Source organism: Cryptomeria japonica, chromosome 9 (assembly GCF_030272615.1).
Source record: "Cryptomeria japonica chromosome 9, Sugi_1.0, whole genome shotgun sequence".
NCBI lineage: Eukaryota > Viridiplantae > Streptophyta > Pinopsida > Cupressales > Cupressaceae > Cryptomeria > Cryptomeria japonica.
The window spans coordinates 317493839-317516869 of NC_081413.1; the positions used below are offsets into that span (position 1 = coordinate 317493839).

Genomic DNA, 23031 nt, shown 5'->3' on the forward strand with positions numbered 1-23031 from the left:
TATATACTGATATAAATTTAGAAATTGACTCACCGTCAAATTAGAAATTAATTTTAAGAAATAGTAATTATATCTCTCACACAGTAATCCCTGAATTTTAATTTTAGTGTGAAAAAATAACCTAAAGATAATATACTTCTTTCTCAAGTTTTGGAGTATATTCTATCTATATAGAAACAATGGGAGGAGTATTTGTTGTAGTTTTTGCATCTTTGGGTGAAGAATTCTCATTGAGTAGGTGGAGGTACTGATTAATCTCCACTCAAGTCAATTAAGGAGTCATTCCAAGTTGATGGAGGTTCTAATGGATCTCCACACAAGTATCAGATGGTGGGTCAAGGAATAATAGGGAACTCGAAGCGCGTATAGAACCTTATAGAAATAGTGATACATAAACACCCACAACCTTTGTCATTGTTAGTAAACCGTTGAAGCTCTCCCAGATATTACTTGGCTACTTATTTACCTGTAAGCCATCTTCGCACGTTCTTTTAGAAACTTATTAAGATACACAACATTCCATTTTATTGTCAGTTAACAATCAATTATACAAATACAATCGGCACTAAAAGAATCAATTAAAACAATAGGCACTAAATTGAGTGAGAAGGGACTACACAAAAACACTACAAAATCAATATGAGGTGGCCTTTTCTTTTTCTTTTTTTCTAAAGCCAAACAAGCCACATCCTGTGAAATGACATTTAACACATTACAAAGCACCTGGTAGGCCTTGACAAGGTGATTCCATGCTTCCGCACCATAGGGCAATAGTTGATGACAAAATGCTCACATTTGTTACAAGGATGAGGCTTCATCCTGACGCCTTTTCTCAAAAACCGATGCTTAATTAAAACTTCAACTGTACAACTGAAAGAAAGTACGAAATTGATTAAGAATCATGAATCCCGACCATGGAAATTTGGTTCCACTGAATCTTCTTTTATGATGTATTCCCGAGAATTTCTCGAAGCAGGTAGTCTGACAAGAGCAGGCTGCGGTGTTGGACCTGTGAGTGCATATGTTAATCTTCCTGAAGAGCTTTCAATAAGACCTGCTACACCAGCTGCAGCTGACTGAGCATTTGAAGGCAGGAAGAGATCATGCTTTTGATCTTTGTAAGCACTCCATACCTGTAACCATATTTATAGCATATAATTTAAAGGAAGATCATCAGAGGGTACTTCAAACAAATATCTGAATCATCAGCAAGCACCCACACACTGCAATGAATCATAAATTCAATGATACATAAAATACATTCAGCTGCATCCTCTTTTTAACAACTTTCCAGGTATGCAAACAGGAACTAAACAACTTAATTAATGAGTACCGCAACATTTCTTGCATATGAGACATTCAGACACCTAGACTTCAAAATTTGCATGAGACCAAAGCCCCTACAAAGTATGTGGGACCATATTTTTTTTCTGTCGAATCCATAGCTACTTGTTTTTCTGCAATAGCCATATTAAAATTTATTATACTTCAATTACTGTTTGTTTCATAAGGATGCATCGATTCACACTGTTGGCAAGCTAATGGTCGTTTTTTTCTGTTCCTGTTTAGCAAGATATTAAACACCTGATCAGATTCCAACCTTAATCTGTGAAGCCTACTATCGTGGAGCAGTAGCACCCCTAATTAGCATTTCAAGCAATTGATAAATCTTCAGTGTGCATGGAAATCTGAAGGCTTTTTACTGTTTCTCTTCTTACTAAAGAACCTCATTGGGACTTGATCAGGAAAAATTCATCTTTGAAAAAAACTCAATGCAAGTCTCTATGTATTTCTTTAGTTTTTATAGCTCTTGTCAACCAACTATACGCTACGGAAAAAGCTAACATTTAGGATGTTTCCCAGCTTTCAAGTGACGTGTCCCAGAGATGTATTAACATACAAAGAAATTCAAGTATCCTAATATACAGAGACATCCCCACATCTCTGAGACAGGTACGTGTTTCTGATTGGGAGACAAGTACCAGGGATTAAGGTATGAGTCTTCGTGTAACTATGATAATCTTGTATGCATAAAAATAAACCAAAATAGAAAAAGGAAACACTACTAATAATTGATAAGTTAGAACCTAAGTTACCTATCCTAGTACTAGTTTGGGTTTGGGTTCACAGGTTCGGTTCACAAATTCCATCAAAAAAGCTTCAGGGTTAGGTTTGTCCATACAAAAATATATAAAAATAATATAAAAGGAGCGAACTAGTAACAAGTCAAGAAAGCATGACATAATATAGTAAATAGGCTTATATTATCTATTTGAAATAAGAATTACTATATAGTCAATGGCCGTAATCAAATTCAAGAACTATGTGAACACATCAATATACTGCTCTTCAGCAAGAACATACAATGCAGTGATTGGTTCATCATTAGATTCAGATGGAAGAACTATTAGATTCCAACACAATAGAAATCGTGTTAATCAAGTCTGCTTCTAAAAAGTACAAAAATATTTTTGTTTTTGTTTTTTTAATTCCTTCCATCTTTAGCTTCTAAATTCTTTTGTCATGGCTATAGTGATAGTTAGGTACACCCCAGGTCTTGTACAAGTACGTCCTAGGTACACTAATATCATACTCAAGCAGGACCCAGGAATATAGAAGATACAGGGGGTATTGAGACCAATACCAGCCCCGAAGTCATATGAGTAAATGTACAAGGGCCTCTAGGGTAGTACGTGATACATAGACCTAGGATGCAAATGTAAGTCACCAATAAGGTACTAGCACCTTGCCAAATTTTTATTGTGTCTAAGGTCAGTTAACCCTAGGTGCCTTTAGAAAATACCATGGATGACATGTGCGTAGACAAATATAAGAAAAATAGGGTGCACTTATGTCCCTAGAATTTTTGAAACTTCTACATAGCAGACAACGAGATTGATGGCAATAGGACCATTAAAGTTCTTATATAATGCATACCCCTACTATCACAAAGTTACCATGGGGTTGAATGCCCATAGTTGTGGTGCCCAACCTAGTTATACCTTCAAGATTCATCCACTTAATGCATCGGTAAAGCTCATTTACTAAAATTTAGTTTTTCAAACAACATTCCTAAAAAAGGATTTTACAATGAAGTATTGACTTCCCCTCCTTATTACAATGTGCCTAGCACATATTAATTAGGTTTCCGAAACAATTTTTTGAAACCTTGTGACAAAGATTTTTTTAAAACTTCCTTTCTACTCACCTTTGCTTTTCCTATTATGGTGGAGGACACTATATGATTTTTTCCATCTTCTTGTACATCCTTAATCCATAAATAAAACATCTTTGCACATGTCTAAAAAAAATTTATTTCTCTTTGGAATTAAATAAATTTAATCATATTCATGACACCCAAGTAGACCCCTTTTATGAAACAAAGTACATGATAGGACTTCCCTATGCAAACTTAACCAACACTATGATGATAAGTTCCCTAGGTCACTTGATGTTGCATGAAGATGAACACCATATCCAATAAACTTAACCCCTTTCTCATTTGTCCTTAATCCATAAATAACACATCTTTAAATGTGTCTAAAATTGACAGTGTTTCGTGGAGTTTCTTGACAATGGGACGGGGGGATGCGGGGATGGGTTTCAGGGACGGGGGTAAAAGGGCCTAAATTTGGGGACGGCGAGCAGACAATGGGGGGACGGATGTGGATTGGTGGTGCTGATATAAAAAATAGAGGTGAACTGAAATCTTTAAGGCAAAATCTGCAATTTAGCATCTCTATGAGTGCCCCATGAAAGGCCAACTAGTTTTCACGAAGTCAAAGGTTGAAATCAATATGTAATGGCATGTGACATATAGCAAGTGCTCCAGCAGTGTACCTGCCAGAGGTGGCGGAAGTGGTGGTCTGTGGGGGTAGGTTTCCCCCAAATCCCCAAGTCTCGGAAACGTCCCCCTATAAGAGACGCAGGTTTTTTTGGGGGGGACACGTCTCCATGGAACACTGAAAATTTATTTAATTACCTTTAGATCTAAACAAAATTTAATTATATTCAGGACAAAAATAGTATAAAGTGGACCCCTTTCATGGCACCAAAGCAGACCACTTTTATGAAACAAAGTACATGATAGGACTTCCCTATGCAAGCTTAACCAACACTATGATGATAAGGTCCCTAGGTCACTTGACGCTGCATGAAGATGAATACTCCATAATGTCCAAGCACTGTAGAATTGAATGTATAAATCGTAGCTAAAGTCACATGCCCTTCTTTGAAACAAGACCCCATGAAGATGACTTTACAGTTATGATCAATGAGAAGGCAATTATATTTTGGAAGTAGGTACATAGGAAAGCTATGTACCTGAATGTCACTAGACACTTGAGTTTTGAAAATGTAGACCCCATCCTGTTATGCTACTAGCCACTTAGCTGCAAAACGCTGAAAACGTTCTCATTTAGTTCATAGTCTTGCCTCCTTGAGATAAGTCACGTTGCACAAAGAAGCTAAGCCACAGCACATGGTGATTGATTTCAATTGTGGGGAAGACAATCTATTGGAGGCCTCTTTAAAGAATGCCTCTAGTTTTACAAATTACAATTACTAATTTTCGGTATGCTTACTCTATCAAGGTTGCTGAGTTCCCTCCTACTGGATGTGTTAATGGCCCACAAAAATATTGTATTTTTTTCTTTCCCCTTTTTGAGCCTTTCTAGGATTTTCCCTTCCTAGAACTTTCTATTGTTTGTATACTGATGTACCTTTGAGTCCATTGACCTATTTTTGTTTACCCATTGACATTAACCCTTCTGGAGCTCTAGGGCTGGAGATTCCTCCTAATGATTAACTTTTAAAAAACTTCCGATCCTTGGACCATGCTAGAAAGAAAAAAGAAGACACCCTCAATTTAAAGTATTGAGTCAATAGCAAGATGGCTCCCATGATTAAAAGGCGTAGCCTAATATTATGCATGTTTTCCCTCCCAAGTTCTTTCTCTGGGATTCTTTGTTCAGCCTTCTAATTAAAGGTATTCGGCCTTTGCTCTCTTGTTAAGGGTCTGAAGCATATTTCTAATGTTTATATTTTTATTTTTTATCAAATGGGAGTAGGCCCCTTTTCCCATATTAAGAAATAAAAATAAAAATAAATGTTGACCCCAAATTTATAAATGACCTCTGATTATTTCCAAAATAGGATGATTGGAGGTCTTACTCCAATTCGCACAAATCAAGGGTAACAAAGCCCAAACACATGCTGGCACAGAAAGAAACAATAACAAGGTTTAAGCTATCTACATGCACTTGCGTTTTATCAATATCATTGCAGAATTATGTTTTATAGATAATATTCCTATATCTCAATTAATACTTTGATTTAATGTGCACTGTAACATTATTTGTCTTGCTTTCTGCAGTTAGTCAATTAACAACAGCATGTCAGTAATTCTACAAATCACATACTAAAGAGACTTCAAACCTGGATCTGACTGACACAACTGAAGCTTGTTTATGAATGGCTTTCCTTCTAAGAAGTGCTTGATTCCCATATTCTAACATGTCCCATACGGGGAACTTCAAAAAATATTAAAATTATTTCAAAATATCCAAAAATATTACTTTACAAACTCTGAAAATTTAGGAATAGCACACATTCTTCATTTTTCTAAATATCGAAGATAAAATGTGTCCAGTCTATCAATATTTGGACAGTTAAACATAAGTTTTATTGTTTGAAGCACTTTACCATCCAAGTCCCCCTTTTTTTTAAAATTGGTACACAACATTATGCTTTCATGTAATGTACCCACTTTGAAATAGAATTTAATAATAAATAATAATAATAAAATCCAAATATTTAAAATCAAATTAAATATAAAAGAATATAATTAAAATTTAATTAAGTTAATGAATGGTCAAAAGGCATCAAATGAAAAGTTGTGACTCCAAACATGAGATGTAAAAGGGAGAAGAGAACCTCATTTGAGGGGGAATAATTTTGGGAATCAGACTGTGCAGATCTGATTGTGAAAGGTTTTGTCCCTTTCAAAGGGCAGAAATAATGAAGAGTTGCACTCTTTCAAAGGGTGCTAATGTTGAAAGGGTGTGTCTCTTGCCAAAAGGCATACATGATAAAGAAGTGTGACCTCTCCCTCACATTGAGAGATATAAAGGAAAGGAATCAAAAGCATCCAGTGACAGCACCATCGATCGGATTAGACCAGAACTGTTATAAAGTTACAGGCAGTAAAATCCTTGTTCTTGGTGGTAAGCATGGGGATTATGGAAAAGAAAGGAAGAAGCATGCACAGAAGAGATTATTGAATCACAGGATAAGTATAAATAACAACCATCAGATAGAGGATCAGCGAACTGAAGGGATCAAGAACAGCGGAACACCAAGACATAAATATACAACAGACTGCTACATTAGGCAAACTGTGAGAAATTAGAAATATAAAGGACCAGCCAGCATTACAACCATATTATCAGTTAATGCAGATCTGGTATGATCTTCCCTATTCATGAATTTATAGCATAATAGACTATAATTGCAAGATCAAATGTCTATTAAGATTATACGATACCTTGTGGCCAATTATATTGGGCACATCATCCTTGGTAATTAACAATGCAATAAGAATTTATTTATATTTAATAATTACAAAATTATGAATGATATACGAAATTCTTATTATATCTGGCATAAGGAACTATCAATTATGGAAAATTATATATATTGAGCAAACTACTATGATAGTAATATAAGGAAGTACAAGGAGGGAGAACGGTGATGAGGTCCTCTTCTAGGTAGACCACTTCATGGTAGTTGACCGATGGTCCCATGAGGCCAAGGGGGTGTAGACAGAGTCCACCACTCTTGAACTTAGAGGGCAAGGACGTTCAGGAAACCCTATTGTATCTTTCCAAACATTATCATGGTTGATTATTGAATCAAGGGAATTCTAACCACAAGAGAAGGATAAGGATGGAAGTGATTAAGGGAAACGGTGATAGGATATCACTAGGTAGACAACCTCATGGTAGTTGACCGATGGTCCCATTAGGCCAAGGGGGCTTTGGCTCTCACTCTACTCTTGGGCCTAGGTTAGAGGGTCTCTTGGACACCTTATGGTTCCTCCTTACTCCCACTTTCTTATGCTTGAGTTTCGATAAGGAATTGGACAAAAACTATGGTTAAGTTAATGTCCTTAACCCTAAGTATACAAAATTTATGCTTAATTGTCTTTCTTAGAAGATTTATATTATTAATTATATAGATTTCAATGGTTTTCTAGCCTATTTCCTATTCCATTTATTGTTTTACATGGAAATGGTGATTTAGGGCAAAAATTAGGGTTTTTACTAAAAAGGGACATTACATTTCACCCCAAAATGAAATTTCTTTTGAGAAGCTTTCAACAATGGTATTTCCTCTGAAATTAATTCATTGAGAAAATCAGTAGAAACTTAATACTAAATGGTGGTTCAGCAAAATACATGGCAAAACTTCTTATAACAAACAAATATATTTTTTAGTCTCAAGATTTCAATACAGTACCAATTATAACAAGTGACAACAATATATTTCAGATTACTTGACAGATTTATTTGTATTGTAATTAATAACAGTAACATAAACTGCATTAAAATTTTGAGAAAGAAATAAAAGTAAAAGATCTTTTCCCTGAAAACATGATAACTAGGTAAAGTTCCTCCATTCAAGAATATGTTTTACTTACATCTGACGCATTAAGTATATTGCGTACTTTTGCACAATGAGCCCCCTCAGTTGCAAATGCATGTAATACCTACAACAAAGTTGCGAAAAAGAGAATGTCATTGTTAACTCATTCTGTTTTCTTAGATAAGGAAAAAAGAAGTAAAATACTTTGCATTGGCATTAGAAGAAGCAAATGTGAACATAAAGGATACTTTCCAAAGAACAGCTCGTAAACAAGGGTATATACTATATCATTACACAAATATTTATAAGCAGTCCATTCACGTGTCCTTTAAATAGAAAGTATCATCATAATCTTGCCAACTTCATTCCAGTTTATAAATGGCTAATAGATTTTGAACACAAACTTCAAGCAATGACAAACTAACCTCAACTGCCAACACCCTCCCCACAGAAGCTTCAGATTCGTTCCATTTCATCTGAGCACAAAGTCCATTAGTGCCTCCAGCTCGCCAGTCAAGCAAACCCAATAGAACATCAACCAAGCCGACCCTACAGGAATTTGGAAACAGAAGTATATGGAATGTTCATTTGCAACATCTTGTGGATGCAATGGGTTTAGATTTACATGAAAATGCAAAATAAGATAATTTCTAGTAAGAAATTGGTTATAAAATAAAAAAACTTACTGGGGCACAAATACTAAAAACCATAGTTAATCCATGTATTTTGCAGGTTATCAATGATATTCCATAAATCAAGTTCCAGAGAACTTTCCATATTTTTCTTGTTTAGAAATAACAATTTCTGCGACATTCTTTTTTTGGCTTTCACCAAATCAAAATGTGTGCTAATTCTAAAGTGGATATAATTTCTGACATTCTTTAGCATGTGTAGCTGTCTGCCTATCACTTTCTCAAGTATTTTTTGTCATTTTTAGATGATCACTATTCATGCAATTACAACACTATACCGGGGACTTCACTGTGATGTCCCCATCTGATCCGAGCAAGCAAACAAACGACAATAATGAATAAGATATGAATTGAAGACATTGATGAGCAGCAATTTAATATTAAAGAAGGAACTATGCATAAAGGCTGATTTCCTTTTAAGAAAATAACCGAAAGAACAATTACCAGTCAGAGATATATCAACATATATCTCATATAATTAAGCAGATGCCTAGAGATTGATAATATTTAACCAGATCAAATATAATATAATCAGCGATTTCTGTCGCAATATGAAGTAACACGATTCATGTATGAACATATACGATTTGTATTGGCAACCATCAAACATAGCAATCATGGATCAGCATGATAATAAAATAAAAATCATGTTTCTATTAAGAGGCGGTTGTTAGTGAAAAAACGAGATTAATATATCAGATTAAGACAGCCATAGGCAGCAAATATAAAGGTGGTGAGTTCATGAGTAATGGAGATTATGGCATCAAACTTATCAATGCACATGGTTTAGAACAGTGACATGTTTAAGGACAGCGACTCTATTACATCATTTGTTGTTTAAGACAAACAATAAATAAGAGGCAAAACAGCAATTAATATAAATAATGATTAGTCAGCAAAGGTAGAAGATACGATAGTTTGAGTCAACATTAGTGTCACCATATACGCAACTCCTTATTGGGTGCGACTATATACAATCAGCAATTATTTCTGGGAAAGGGCATCGAAGTATTAAGGGTAATTAGTAACTTATTATGTTGACCATGCCATTAACAAGTAACACTAATTAGTTGTTAAGACTCAAGAGTTATACCAAAGGATGATTAATTAAGAGAGGTGATTCAATGATATTCTGAATTACTCCCAAGAGGTGCGATTCAATGATATTTCTGAATTACTCCCAAGAGGGGCGATGTCATTAATTAAGACAATTTGCTGCGTTAATAAACAGCGATCATTGAAGGAAAAGACATTACTCCTCCAAGAGGCATGACCAGTAGGAGATTAAGCTATAAAGGGAGTTTCAAACATCCATTCAAGAAAATCATTGGATTTTGTCTCTATTTCTTATTTGTATCCATTATTGGATCTGCTCATGTGAGCAACAGCCTTTTGGCATATTCAGGTTGCACAGATCAGAAGTGACATTCAGAAACAGCATCATCCATTGCACATTTTTCAAGTAAATCAGATACAGCGATCATTACCTTCATCACTATAAGCGATAGTAGGAACACTAACAGCATATTGTCTTGCTAAATCATAAACGGCTATAAGCATTGTGAGATTACTTGCAGCATAATATACATCGACATATCAGGAAGGGCGAAGTGAATCCCATCCTAGAATGATCAGAATATAGCAGAGATCTCTATATATCTGCAGATTGGAATATCTTAACCTTGCATAATCCCTCAAGATTAAATCGGAGACAGCAGTGATATTACATCCAATGAACCAAGCTACTAGTTGCACACTATATAATATTTGTATTATTTTCAGTCATTCTATTCAGTATTTGTAATTAGCATTATAATATTCGTAAGGATTTAAGAGTTTTTGATAAGAAGTCCCTTGCAATTGATCTATTAGTTAATTGTCTCCCTATTCCTAAAAATATACATCAGGGGGCATTACAAGTGGTATCAGGGCATTCCATTTTGTGGTTAAATTGCATTGTTCCTAAAAAGGGACATTACATTCACATTTCATGTTAATTCAATAAGAAATGAGTCAACAGATTTCCCAGCAACATTAAAGTTAATTTTGTCAAAAGTAGTTTCTCAGATCAGTGCCGACATTAATAGTATTTTTCACCTCTTCCATAACATTCACAGTGAAGGCTATTTTTCCCAAGTTAATTTGATAGCAGGACCTTGAGAGTTAATAGTGCGTGGAGAAAATCTATTTTTCACTTAGCTTTGGTCTTTCATCCACCATAATCATTATATAGTTCTTTTCCCAATCCATATGGAGATTAAGAAAGAAAAAAAGCTCCGTGTTTGGCATTTACTGACAAGCAAAAGGAAGAATAGATATATCCAAGAGTGTGGCTTCTCCTTAATGACCAAAACCACAATCTTTGTCAATATACCCACAATAAATTATTAGGATCACAAGAAAAATGTTAAGGCAAAATCAAGGTTTTGGATATAATATGTTGTTACAACCATGATAAATTTTAATAATGTAATGTCCCAAAACCCAGTGCTCAAACTTGAGTAAATAATGGAAGACATGTTATTATTAATCAAACTTTTCTAGCTAAATCAGGTTCTACACTTAGACCACAAATGCAAGATTTGTACAAACAATATTACAAGAAGCTTAAGGTGATGCGCAGTATTTGTTTCCTAAACCACATCTATAACATGTTGCAGTATATGCCAAATCAGAATCCAAGTAGCAAGTACCAGGTATATTAATGTAGGTAGAAATTTGTCATTGTTAGTAATTGATTGTATGGCAACAGACCACAATAGTGCAAGGAAATTGAGTATGATAGGGATCGATTACATATAAGAAGTAATTTCAAATGAGAAATTCTAAAGATGCATTTTGGATAGATATGCCTTGGAACCTGTCAAGATCTAGAATCATTATTGATACAAGAATTATTATAGAAATAAGATAAATAAAACAAGAATAAAGGAAAATCCTGGTCAGCTGACATAGAAGAATGGGCTTCTACGGGCAATAGAATGAGCTAAAATAAGAATAGTTGATGCAGTACCAAGGTCAAATAACCCAACTAAGGGCTGTTTAACCAAGCAGCTCAAACAAACACATAGATATATATGGAAGACAACAAATATGGGATGTACAAGATTTCTATTCAAATTCAAGGAACATGAAATTTACAGATTTACAGAAGTTACAATGGCACAAGGTCAAACTTTCTGCCTAATAAGCATGCTAAATTTGTCCCTTCTACTCCATTGTATTTAACCTCTGACAAACTCTTCTTATTCCCTACTCTACTATGTTACCACTTACCAACTATATATACAAAGAGGTTCATGGAATTCCATTGCTACAATCCAAAAAACTGAGGTGACAACAACATTTTTTAATTAAATTTGGATCAACAACATCGTCTAATCCTGATCATGCCTCATTTGTCAAGTTATCAATGGAAAACCAACAAGAATTCAATAGTGGTTACCATACTATATTTCTAGTGTAAATGCTTTTCCACCATATCTAATGATTTGATAGGCCTACGAATGTTTGCATGCAGCCAAAATCCACCAACCTAATGATGGTATGTGGTAATGTGCCATTGACTAAAGATTTTATTGTGATTCACAGCAATCCTTGATTCTTGGTCACACGGCATGATCACATTGTTTTGGAGATCTTTGATGTATTAGCAAGCATCAAAGCGCAAAATTGAATTGATCACTGATTATAATGTGGCAGCATCTCTTAAATTAAGGATCCTTGGGTGCTCAGCAAGGTGAATGCCCAATCAAACAAATCATTAAGTGCCTGAAATGTTCTTTCATTCTTTTGAAGTGACCAACTAATGACTAGGGTGAACATCCAAACAAGCATGAAACATCGTGCCTAACCAAAGCCTAAAAATTTGAGCTCAAGCCTAAAGCCACCCTCAGTACCATGACAATTAAGTATATCTAACAAAGGCAAAAGGTTTTCTTCTATCAATGTGTGTCTAATGCAGAACCAGTGCCAAAACCAATAACAATGGGGATAATTCAAACTTACAAATCTACACAAGAAAAACTGCACACAAAAACTCTTAACACGACTAAACCAAAACTAAACAACAAAATAAAGTTAACTCTTTCTGGCTGACGCAAGATGGCTCACTCTGTTGGGGTGTTCCCACATCAGATACCCCGGGTAGGAATAAAAAAGTCAGCCCCTACTCATGAACTTTCTTGAAGACCTTCAATTGGATAGCCATAACTTGTGCTGGTGTTCATCATGTTGTTGCTTCTTTGGCTCTGTGATGTCCCCATCCTTGAACCAATAATTCTAAATATTATAGCATTTTGTGGACAAGGATTGGCAATCCATGCACACCATTAATCAGTAGGAGTTAGTGAAAGTAGTTAGCTATTAGCAAGTGATTAAATGATAAGGAAACTGTGAAGTCTTATAAATAAGACAGTTTCCAAGTAACATTAAAAAAGAAATAAGACCCTAATTCCAAGTGGAGGTATAATGTCCATTCATTTAAACAATAAAGACTTGCAAGCATCCAAGGTGTTCATCAAAGACGTTTTCCTAAATATTCAACACACCAAGCTATAAGACATCGATCAATCGAAGCACTCAAGCAAGCCAGGCTGAAGGCCCATTATTGGGTGCACACATCAATCAGTGGAATATCATAAATGGTCCCTCAACTTTGCATATATTCACTGTCAATATCAGACACAGCAGATTGTATAATCATTGCAAGTACTAATTAACTCCATATCTGAAACAGAAATATCGTTGCTATAAGCAACAAATCAATCTATTGCATATACTATAAAGATAAGATCAGATATAGCAATTGAATCGCCATATAGGCGACATCCTCTCATCAATTGTTCCATACATAATTTGTCTTATCAGATATTGCAGCCATTGCTTGAAGAAATATTTACCAAGTGCATATTCTTAATGTATATCAGATAATAGCATAATCGTACTATCACTATAAGTGATAGATAACATCATTTACATAGCATATCTCATAGCGGCATATCAGACATTGCTATTGATATATATTGATATCTATTTCATTTGCACATTTATATTGATTACATCAGGAATTGCAGTTGATCTTGGTCTATCTCCCATTACTTGCTTAAATTGTGTTCAATTGACATAGTAGGAAAGGAAGTTGAAGTAAATGTCCCGTCTTTCCTAACTTAGCTCAAAACGGGGCATTACAGGCTCTATTTTTGTATTTGGGTAAGTATTCAATTAACTCCTTATGGTCATTTTAGTGACTCTTTATCTCAAATGCATTTTATCCCCTCGTCCTACTTCCCTGGCATTTGTGTCTTCCAATCTAAATCTTCTAATCTTTGACTTTATTCTTCCTTAGCTTCTACTTCTCTGTGGTACATCTACAAGTCAGCCACATGGGAGCCTTGATTTTCCATTGACTTTGGCGAACTTTGATTTCCCATTGATTTTCAGCCAAGTTTGGCGAACTCCTGATTTTAAATTGTGTTTCAGTTGTCTGGAAAACTTTATTTTTCATTGATTATCAATTTTGATTTTAAATTGTGTTGTAGTTGAGTTTGGGGAACCTTGTAGGTTAAATATTGATGTTCTCTGTCAACTTGATATCATCAACCAGTGATCTTTAGTAACTTGCAGCATCTAATCTTCTTCCAACATAGTTTGTTGTTCATTCTTTCTTCTTCTCTAGCGTGCATGCTCCTTGTATATTCGGTGGATCTTCCTTATATACTCTTTGGCTTGTTTGCACATTATGCATGTATTCAACAAGCATTTTAGCTTCAGCACATCTAGCAATTGTACCAAATACGGTTAATAATTCTACAACACCTATTGGGCTGCAACTATATACTACCTAAAATGGTGTGTTCCCAGTGCTTCTATTCATTAAATCATTGTGGGAAAACATTGCATGTGCCATCACGAAATCCCACTGCTTGGTCTTATCAAAATTACTAAGAGTTTAGTTGACTACCTTAGTAAATCCATCAATCTGTCATTGGTAAGCTGAACTAAATCTCAACTTATTGCCCAATTTCTTCCACAATATCCTCCGAAAATGACCAACAAATTTGGAATCTTTTATTTCAAAACTATTCCTTTAAGCAATCTATGCAACCTCACCATTTCCTTGAAAAATAGATATGCAATAGTAGAAGCATCACTAGTTTTTTGGCAAGTAAGGAAATGTATCATTTCTGACATCGTATGAGCAACAAAGATTAAATTATTACCCCCTAAAATAATGCTACTAAGCCTTTCCTGGAATTTCTTCGAAGTCTAGTGTGCCTTAGCAGTGCTTGAAGCCATTCGATGGTGGACAACACAGCAGGATTTTGCAAAACAGCTCAGTTGTATACAGTTGCCTACAACTAGTATGCTGGAGACAGAAATGGGGGTATCCTGGCAACCAAGATGGGTCTCAAGCAAAGTACCACCATTCATGGATTTCTACATCATTAATCAGTAGTAACAGAATAAATCAATGAGTGTCATTTCCAAGAGACCTTAGCCCTAAAAGGCCTGATGTGTTGGATGGCCTGGCATTTCAGCAAATCTTTAAAGTACAACCATACAAAACAGCAGCTAGCAGCAATATGTTTATTACATATACATTAATGAAGCACTCACTTTAGTCCTTGAGCAACAAGTGCATCTCGAGCTCGATTTCCAGCTACAACTACACGTTTCAGAGTTTCAAGTGCCAATATACTCCCTCCTTGCCATCCTATTGCTTTCATTAGAAGTGGAACAACCTATAAACAGATCCACATGCAAAGAAACAATGTAATTATAATGTCATATCTAAATATTCAATATTCTATTAAATTTCAATATTCCATATCTATTTTGAAAGAAAACTTTTCTCAAAACAATCAAGTAAATAGATGCAAGATCATAAACACCAAATATTTAAAACCTTAGAATACTTCTATATAAGACAGGGATCTCTCAATGTTACAAATGCCTTTCAGCAAACTTCATTATCCCAGTAAATCCGAAAATGAGATTATTTCAAGTGAATCATTAACTATTTCATATCCACATTCTCGCAGATAAAGCTTTGATCATAAATAGAAATGGCAACATATACGAAGAATATGTGAGCAAGACTGAAGTGGAACATTACAACTCTATCAGATAGGCATACTTTCATTAATATTCAAAAGAAATAGAACATAATGGATTAATTATTTTTTGTGAGAACCAACACCCTATCAAAAACAATCACAAGATCCTCTACACCATTACAGTTGAACTCGAGAAATTTTAACTCTCCTAATCTCCATATACAAAGAGCCGTTAGTATTGAAACAATCCTCTTCCCAGCTATACGTATCAAATGGCATCTATCATAGTATATTGGTAGGAAAAGCTAATAAAATCATGAAGGCCTTTCCCAATGGACAAATAACATATACCCTGTTTTAACTCATCAAAAGCTACAAGGAAAAGTGTGCCCCTTAGATTTGCACCTTATTGCAAATTGAATTCCATTTCCACTCTTTTACTTTAGTTTGTGTAATGTACCCACTTTGAAATATAATTTAATAATAATAATAAAATTAAAATACAAAAGAATAAAAATAAAAATAAGATTAAAATATAAATAAAATATACTTAAATATAATTAAAATTTGATTAAAGTTAATGAATGGTCAAAAGGCACGAAATGATAAGTTGTGACTCCCCCAAATATGAGGTATAAAAGGGAGAAGAGAACTCATTTGAAGGGGGGACAATTTGAAAATCAGAAGTGCAGATCTGATTGTGAAAGGTCGTGTCCCTTTCAAAGGGCAGAAATAATGAAGAGTTGCACTCTTTCAAAAGGGTGCTAATGGTGAAAGGGTGTGTCTCTTGCCAAAGGACATACATGATGAAGAGCTGTGACCTCTCCCTCACATTGAGAGATATAAAGGAAAGGAATCAAAAGCATCCAAGAACATCACCATTGATCAGATCAAATCGGAACTGTTATTATGTTACAGGCGGTAACATCCTTGTTCTTGGTGGTATGCATGGGGATGTGCTTAATATATATTATTAATATATGAAGCCTGATAATGTTGTCATGCAGAATTTAACAGTAATATTAATATAGACTGCAATATGTATGGCAGTCATACTTAATTTTCAGTTGTATGCATTAACATCAATAATACATAAAGGAATTAATATATTAATGCTCTAGTCCTTATTATACTTCTGCTAATGCCTATGGAGGATGGGGTAGATTTGTGCTAAGGGAGAGGCGATCTAATTCCAACCAATTAGGTGGTCCCGAGATGGGGTAAGGATCAGTGTCCCATAAACCTTGAGGGAGTAGTCCCGAGATGGGGTTAAGGGCCTGCATCCATAAACCTTGAGTCTGTTGTAGTTTGCTTTCTCAGCACCCTGGTAACATAATTACCCCTTCCTCCCTTAGGGTTAGGTAGTAACAAGGTTAGATCATAATATAGAAGGCTATGAATTATAAAATATGGAATTAATTGAGAAAAGCATAATGACTTGATAAGGCATTGAGTAATGTATAATAATTGTTGAAAACATGACACCTTCCAAGTAGGGGACATTACAGTTTCTTTTTTATTGTAACACCAATATTTGAAGATTCAGTATTTAATATCCTAATCAGTTTCTCCCTTGGATTCAATATATATGAAAGCATATACAGGAATTGTATTATTTGTTTTCTCTAACATAATTTAATGAGTTAATCAATTCATGTAAACAAGAACATAACTTTGTGCGGTCACATGCGGGAAAAACATGTTTGCTCAGATGGCTGTATAGGATGCAGTAAGTGCCAGTGTGATCAAAATTATCACTAAAGAGACTTAATTAGCATTGTACATCTTACCTGAGGAGTGCCCGTGCTTGTAGTCGCCATAGCTTCAGCACAGGTGGTGCTTGCAGCAAGCTGATGGAGTACTCGTAGGCAACTAAGACGAACCCGCTCCTGCAATGTTTGTACGCTTAAGGTCCTTTTTCCCTCCTCAGGTTCCCAGAACTCACCAGATTGAGATTGATTTACATTTCCTACGTCATCTGATGCCATTGTTTCTCTCCTTCCTTCATATGCCATGGCTGTAACCAGCTTTGGAACATACCCAAGTAGTCCAACATGATCTGACAGAGTAGGGTGAACTCTTAACAATGATACAAGAGCTGCAGATAGCAGCAAAGGAAGCTCTGGATCAGCAGGCTGCATCTCTTTTGCATAGTGAGTTGCAGCAACTGCAGAGACATATTGATCTAATAGCCCTTCCAAGAATCTTTTAGGATTTCTCAATGGAAACTTTGGATCTTTCAAGAACAGGCGGACATAAACACCACCAACCTGTCAAATGAAAATAGCACAAGAATGCTTCATTCAATTACTATTTTCACTTTTGTTTGTTTCTATCCATAAGGTCACAGCAGTTGAAAGTACAAGCTTTTCATGTTTTGACATACTAGTCTAGATTTAAAAGAGAAGAAGATATAACCTGTGGCTCATCTCTCATTTCCTGATGTCCAGATGCATGCTCTGGAAGATCCCAATCTACCACACGGCCTTTTATCTGTTCACGATATAGATCTGATGCCATTGTGGCAATTTGTGCTCCAAGTGAGGCAGCCATAGCTGGTGTCCATACCAGTTCTGGTGTCTCTGAAGTCTGCTCAAGAGCCATAACTACAGCTTCACCAGGTCCATCTCTTATTGCTGAAACTAAACCATCAGGAAAAAACCTGGCCAATGTTATAGCCACTCGTGGGCCATGCATTGGTTGGCCAACAAGCTTTCCCAACAAAGATGCAGCAGCTGCTCGTTGTTGTAAAGGAATCTCTTCTGCAAGACAATTATTTCAAGATTAAAAGAGCATATCATTTTCAAATAAAAGGTAAGACATTATCGAATCATGAGCTTACATGCAAACCTTGCAATTTGTGACAAATGTTAACCAATGAGAGAAAAAAATGCATTACTTAAAAGTTAAAACAGTTGACATAAATTCAAAAGGTTTTTATGCAAACTAAAGTAATTTGAGAGATCAAAGATGTAGGATGAACGAAGCGCAGTTATAACCCTAAACATCGATAACATGCACCACTTCAATGGTCACTGTAAATGCCTACCAGAGATATACAGCAAGCCCATGTTGATATTTTGTGAACCAACTAAACCACTACCTAACAGAGTGTAAGTCATATCATGTTCAACAAAATTTAGAGTAGCACTAAATTTTAAAACAAACTTCAGAAATGAATCCTATCACCACAAAGCTCAGTGGAAGACCCATCCCACATTATAGTATATGTTAACATTTGATTAAACTATAAAACTAGCACTGGCACCAAAAGGAGTTGCAATAATTAAGCCGATAGTAAGATATACATTAACTAATATATTCAACGGTATGAATCGAAGAGTAATAATAATTTATAGTATCCATTGGTAAACATAAATCAACAGTTGAGATCCTCCTAAGTCCCCTACGATTCTTCATTGTACATTGTAGCTTTTTTACAATATAAGGAAACATTTAACTTATGAAATAGATTACAGTGAATAGATTTTATCTTTGATCATTGATATGCCTTCTTTGTTAGGTTTAGGGTTATTGGCTAATTAGGGTTAGTGTTAAGGTTAGTGTTAAGGTCAGGATTAGGATTAGGGTTAGGTTTAATGTTTAAATTAGGATTAGTGTTAGGGTTTGGTTAGGATAAAGTTTCAGGTTGTGGTTGGAAATTGAATGAGGGCTAGTGTTAGGTTTAGGGATACAATTAAGTTTGAGAGTTGTGGATAGGTTTAGGGATAGTGTTGGGATTAAGATCATATTTACGATTTTCGATAGAACCATAACCTTAATTACATGCTATCCATAATATAACACACATTAACTCTGACAATAATACGAACCTTACCCCCTAATATTAATTGAAACCTAACCCTAACACTATTTCTAACCTCAATTTAAATCTTAGGAATACCAAATCTAATCCTAATTGAACTCTAATACTAACCCTAACCCTAACCTAAGCTTTATTTTAGAATGGAATCCTTAATTTTAACCAACCCTTAACCATAACCTTAAACCTAACTATAATTAAAGATGGTACATATTATTTAATTTTGGTATTATATTATTTAATATTTGCATTAGATTGAGAATCGTAATTCAATTCATAAAAGATGGTATTTTACATATTGTAATAAAATAATTTTATACATTTTTTATCACAATTTTTTTGTTTTTTTTGATAGGTAATGGGCCGAAGCCAATAAGGTGTACATACCCTACCCCCTTGTGGGATTTGAACTTGTGACCTCTCTTTCAAGAGCACAAGTTCTCCACCACTAGGCCAACTCAGGTTGTACCACAAAATTATTTTTAAATCATTTAAATTTTTGATATTTTTTAATTTTTGAAAAGTTTTTTCAATTTTATAATATTATTAAATACATCGTATAAATAAAATGTTTTCTAAAATGACAACAAATAATATATCAAAACAAATTTCGTTACAGTAGAATTAAAATTATTATTAATATTTATTTTTTTAAACTAAGCCAATTCAAAATTTAAAATAGTTGTACATTGTTTGTTATTTATTTTAAACAAAAATAAATATCTTGTGTTGAGGACTCTGATAATTTAACCACAATCTGCAAGAAGGAATCTTCCTGTAAGGTTCAGGGCAAATGTCAAATGGTCCTTCGGTCTCATTTGAGAAAGGGGTAGTTATAAAATTTTAAGTTTATTCCTGTCAAGAATGGTTCAATGCATGTTTGTTTAGTTTTGGCAATTCAAGATGCTTGATTTAGGCAAGCTCTGGGATTTTATGATTGTAATTCTCTTTCGACAGTTAATATAAAGGGAGTGGGAGCCACTTCTCTCAACTGATGTATCAAAGAAAAGAGAAAAATTTCTAATCAAATAACTCCCAATGAGGCCAGGTGATTCTGTTCAGCATATTCAGAATTTGAGTCACATACATTGTTGCTTATCAAATAGATCAAATGAAACAACTTGAGTATATAATATTTTTGTATAAAAAATAAGGATATAAATTCACCTTGAACAGGCAAAAGAAGCTGTAGAATATACATTACACCTCCATGTTTAGCTGAAGCCCATGCAAGCTCTGAGGTGCTAGCCAGAGCATAAAGAACATGAAGAGCACCGGGCCTACAGGATGGAGCACAGTGTAATAGTTGTAACAAGAGAAGTAGACTTTCTCGGTCTGCAACCATGGCCTCCATGCACGGTGCATATGTTGTCAAACGAGATAAAACATTGAGGGAGAGTTGAGGAACTTCTCCACTTGAAGCATTTGTATCAACAAAACATTCAAACAGAGGTATAAGCTGTTCTTTTGCAGTAAACAGAGCTGCCAGCCCTGGATTAGAAGTAAGTAAATTCTGCAATTACATAAGAATGAGTGAATGGAATTTATCTAATTATATAGCATAACAAATGGTGTCCATAGTGCTGGAAGTTTCAATTGAACAACAACAAAAGCACCTCACCTGGAGTGATGTCAGCCCAATTGTCAGATCTTTAACCAAACTCCAGCCTTCAGATACATGGTCGCCAACCAATTTTGTCGTAGATTCTTCTTGTCCCGTACACTCTTCTTGGTTTATGTCTTCAACAATCTCAACTGGTTTAGAGCTATCCATTGGAGGCTCATTGTTGTTCATTAACTCTTCATTCATGTTAGAGTCCCGAATGTTCTTCCTTTCATCCACGAGCTTCCAAAGAAACTGGAGAAGAGCAACACAAAATGATTCTGGTTGGCTAATCTGAAAATTTGGTTGCTCATTGTATACTCTCAAATAGACATTGCCAACTTGTATCTCTTTTGAGAGTGCCTGATATTTGAAAAGTTGTGCTTCTTGCATATCATAAGAACCATCAGGGCACTGGCATGCCTTCTGTTGATCTATAAACTTTAATAGCTCTGCCCGTGTAGCTGAGTTCCAAATAATCTTCAAAAGTATCAGAAAAAAAATGATCAATTAGATTGATAATTACAGACAGTTGCCAAGATGGGATATTAATTGCAACACGCAGATTTTTAAACATGTAACAAAGAAAATTTGTAGATAACAAACTTTAGTCTACAATCTCTAGCTAGTGTTTTTTTTTTTGTGAATTTAGACACTCTCCAGCTAGATAATACAACTTCCGTAAGTCATATATGAGCCAAAAGGAGGTTATGTAAATATCCAAAAAAAAATTGCAGAAAATAAACAGACAGGTAAAAAGTTATAAAGAAAACTGCAATAGAAGTGATGATATGCATTTAATAAACATAGCAAATGAAATGGCAACGATAACCAAAGCAGCAAAAGAAATCATGAGATGAACAGTCAACCAATAATCAGTGGAAGCAGCAAAATGTCTAAAGATCGAAGGTGTTATAAATAAGATTTCCAGTGATACTTATTGTTGTGACGTTTTCACACATTGCCCCATTGCAAATGGGGACCCCCACTTTTTTGCTTTCTAGGTTAGTTGTGGAGTCTTTAGCTATTAGCCTTTCACATGGAAGAGGTGTAGTAACTTAGGTGGCCAAGAGGTAATCAAGTCAAGTATCTCTCTTTAGAATGAAGTAAGGTCAGTCAATTCTCAAGGCTTAGCAAATGAATGATTCACGATGATCATTCCATTTGATCATCATCTTTTGCTTGCTTAAACAGAGATGAAATGCTAGATTTGGCTAAGGCAAACTTGTTTTGGAAAGACAAAACTTTAAGGAAAGATACGCTAGAGTTCAAATTACCATGAGAGGCTCAGAACAATGGGATCAAGATAGAGTAGTTATCATTTTGGAATCACTTCCAGTGAAGCCCAAAATGTGTGAACTAAGACTTCCAGCGGAGCCCAAAATGTGCGAACTAAGACTTCCAGTCTAGCACCAAATCATTGAACTAAGCCTTGACTCTTCCAGTGGCCATCCAAATCAGCGAACTAAGCCTTGTGCATTTCATTGCTTGAAAGGAGATCATGATAAATACGTTGTCAAGAAGATGTTGCAAGTTTAATCAATAGCAAGTGAAGGAGAGGAATGTGTAGCGAGCAGATCAATCTTTCAATTCGACTTCCAGTGGCCCCTTCAAAGCATGACCTAAGGATTGATCACTTCTAATATGAGGCCTTCAAAGATCGGCCTAAGGATTCTGATTTCCAATGAAGCCTCCAATCAGCGAACTAACAATTCCAATGAAGCCTCCAAAGCACGAACTAAGGAATGAATCAATAGCAAGTTAAGGAGAGGAATGTGTAGCGAGCAGATCAATCTTTCAATTCGACTTCCAGTGGCCCCTTCAAAGCATGACCTAAGGATTGATCACTTCTAATGAGGCCTTCAAAGATCGGCCTAAGGATTCTGATTTCCAATGAAGCCTCCAATCAGCGAACTAACAATTCCAATGAAGCCTCCAAAGCACGAACTAAGGAATGAAGACTTCCAATCAAGCCTCAAATCGGTGAACAAAGGATTTGATCAATTCCAATGAAGCCCTCAAAACACGAACTAAGCATTTGTTACTTCCTGTCAACCCTTCAAAACGCGACCTAAGCATTTCCACTTCCTATCACCCCCCAAAAGTGCAACCTAAGGCATAAGTAAAGCTCCGACCTCCCTATGTACTGCCAGTGAAGGGCAAGAGGTCTGATCACTTATGAGCACTTCCAGTTGCTCATAGAATCTGCAA

At 35.3% G+C, this 23031-nt stretch overlaps 1 protein-coding gene across 1 annotated transcript in view; it reads right to left on the reverse strand.

Annotated features, from left to right (window-relative positions):
- Positions 1-545: 545 nt before the first annotated feature.
- LOC131029756 (dnaJ homolog subfamily C GRV2) overlaps positions 546-23031 on the reverse strand; it is a 191220-nt gene continuing 168734 nt past the window's right edge. Inside the window, exons 16-23 of the mRNA XM_057960403.2 lie at positions 20839-21300; positions 20385-20730; positions 17813-18156; positions 17185-17664; positions 14955-15079; positions 8070-8193; positions 7700-7768; positions 546-1133 (exon numbers count right to left, since the gene is read on the reverse strand). Coding sequence (XP_057816386.2) covers positions 900-1133; positions 7700-7768; positions 8070-8193; positions 14955-15079; positions 17185-17664; positions 17813-18156; positions 20385-20730; positions 20839-21300 — 2184 coding nt within the window. The 3' untranslated portion in view covers positions 546-899. The remainder of the gene's footprint in view (positions 1134-7699; positions 7769-8069; positions 8194-14954; positions 15080-17184; positions 17665-17812; positions 18157-20384; positions 20731-20838; positions 21301-23031) is intronic.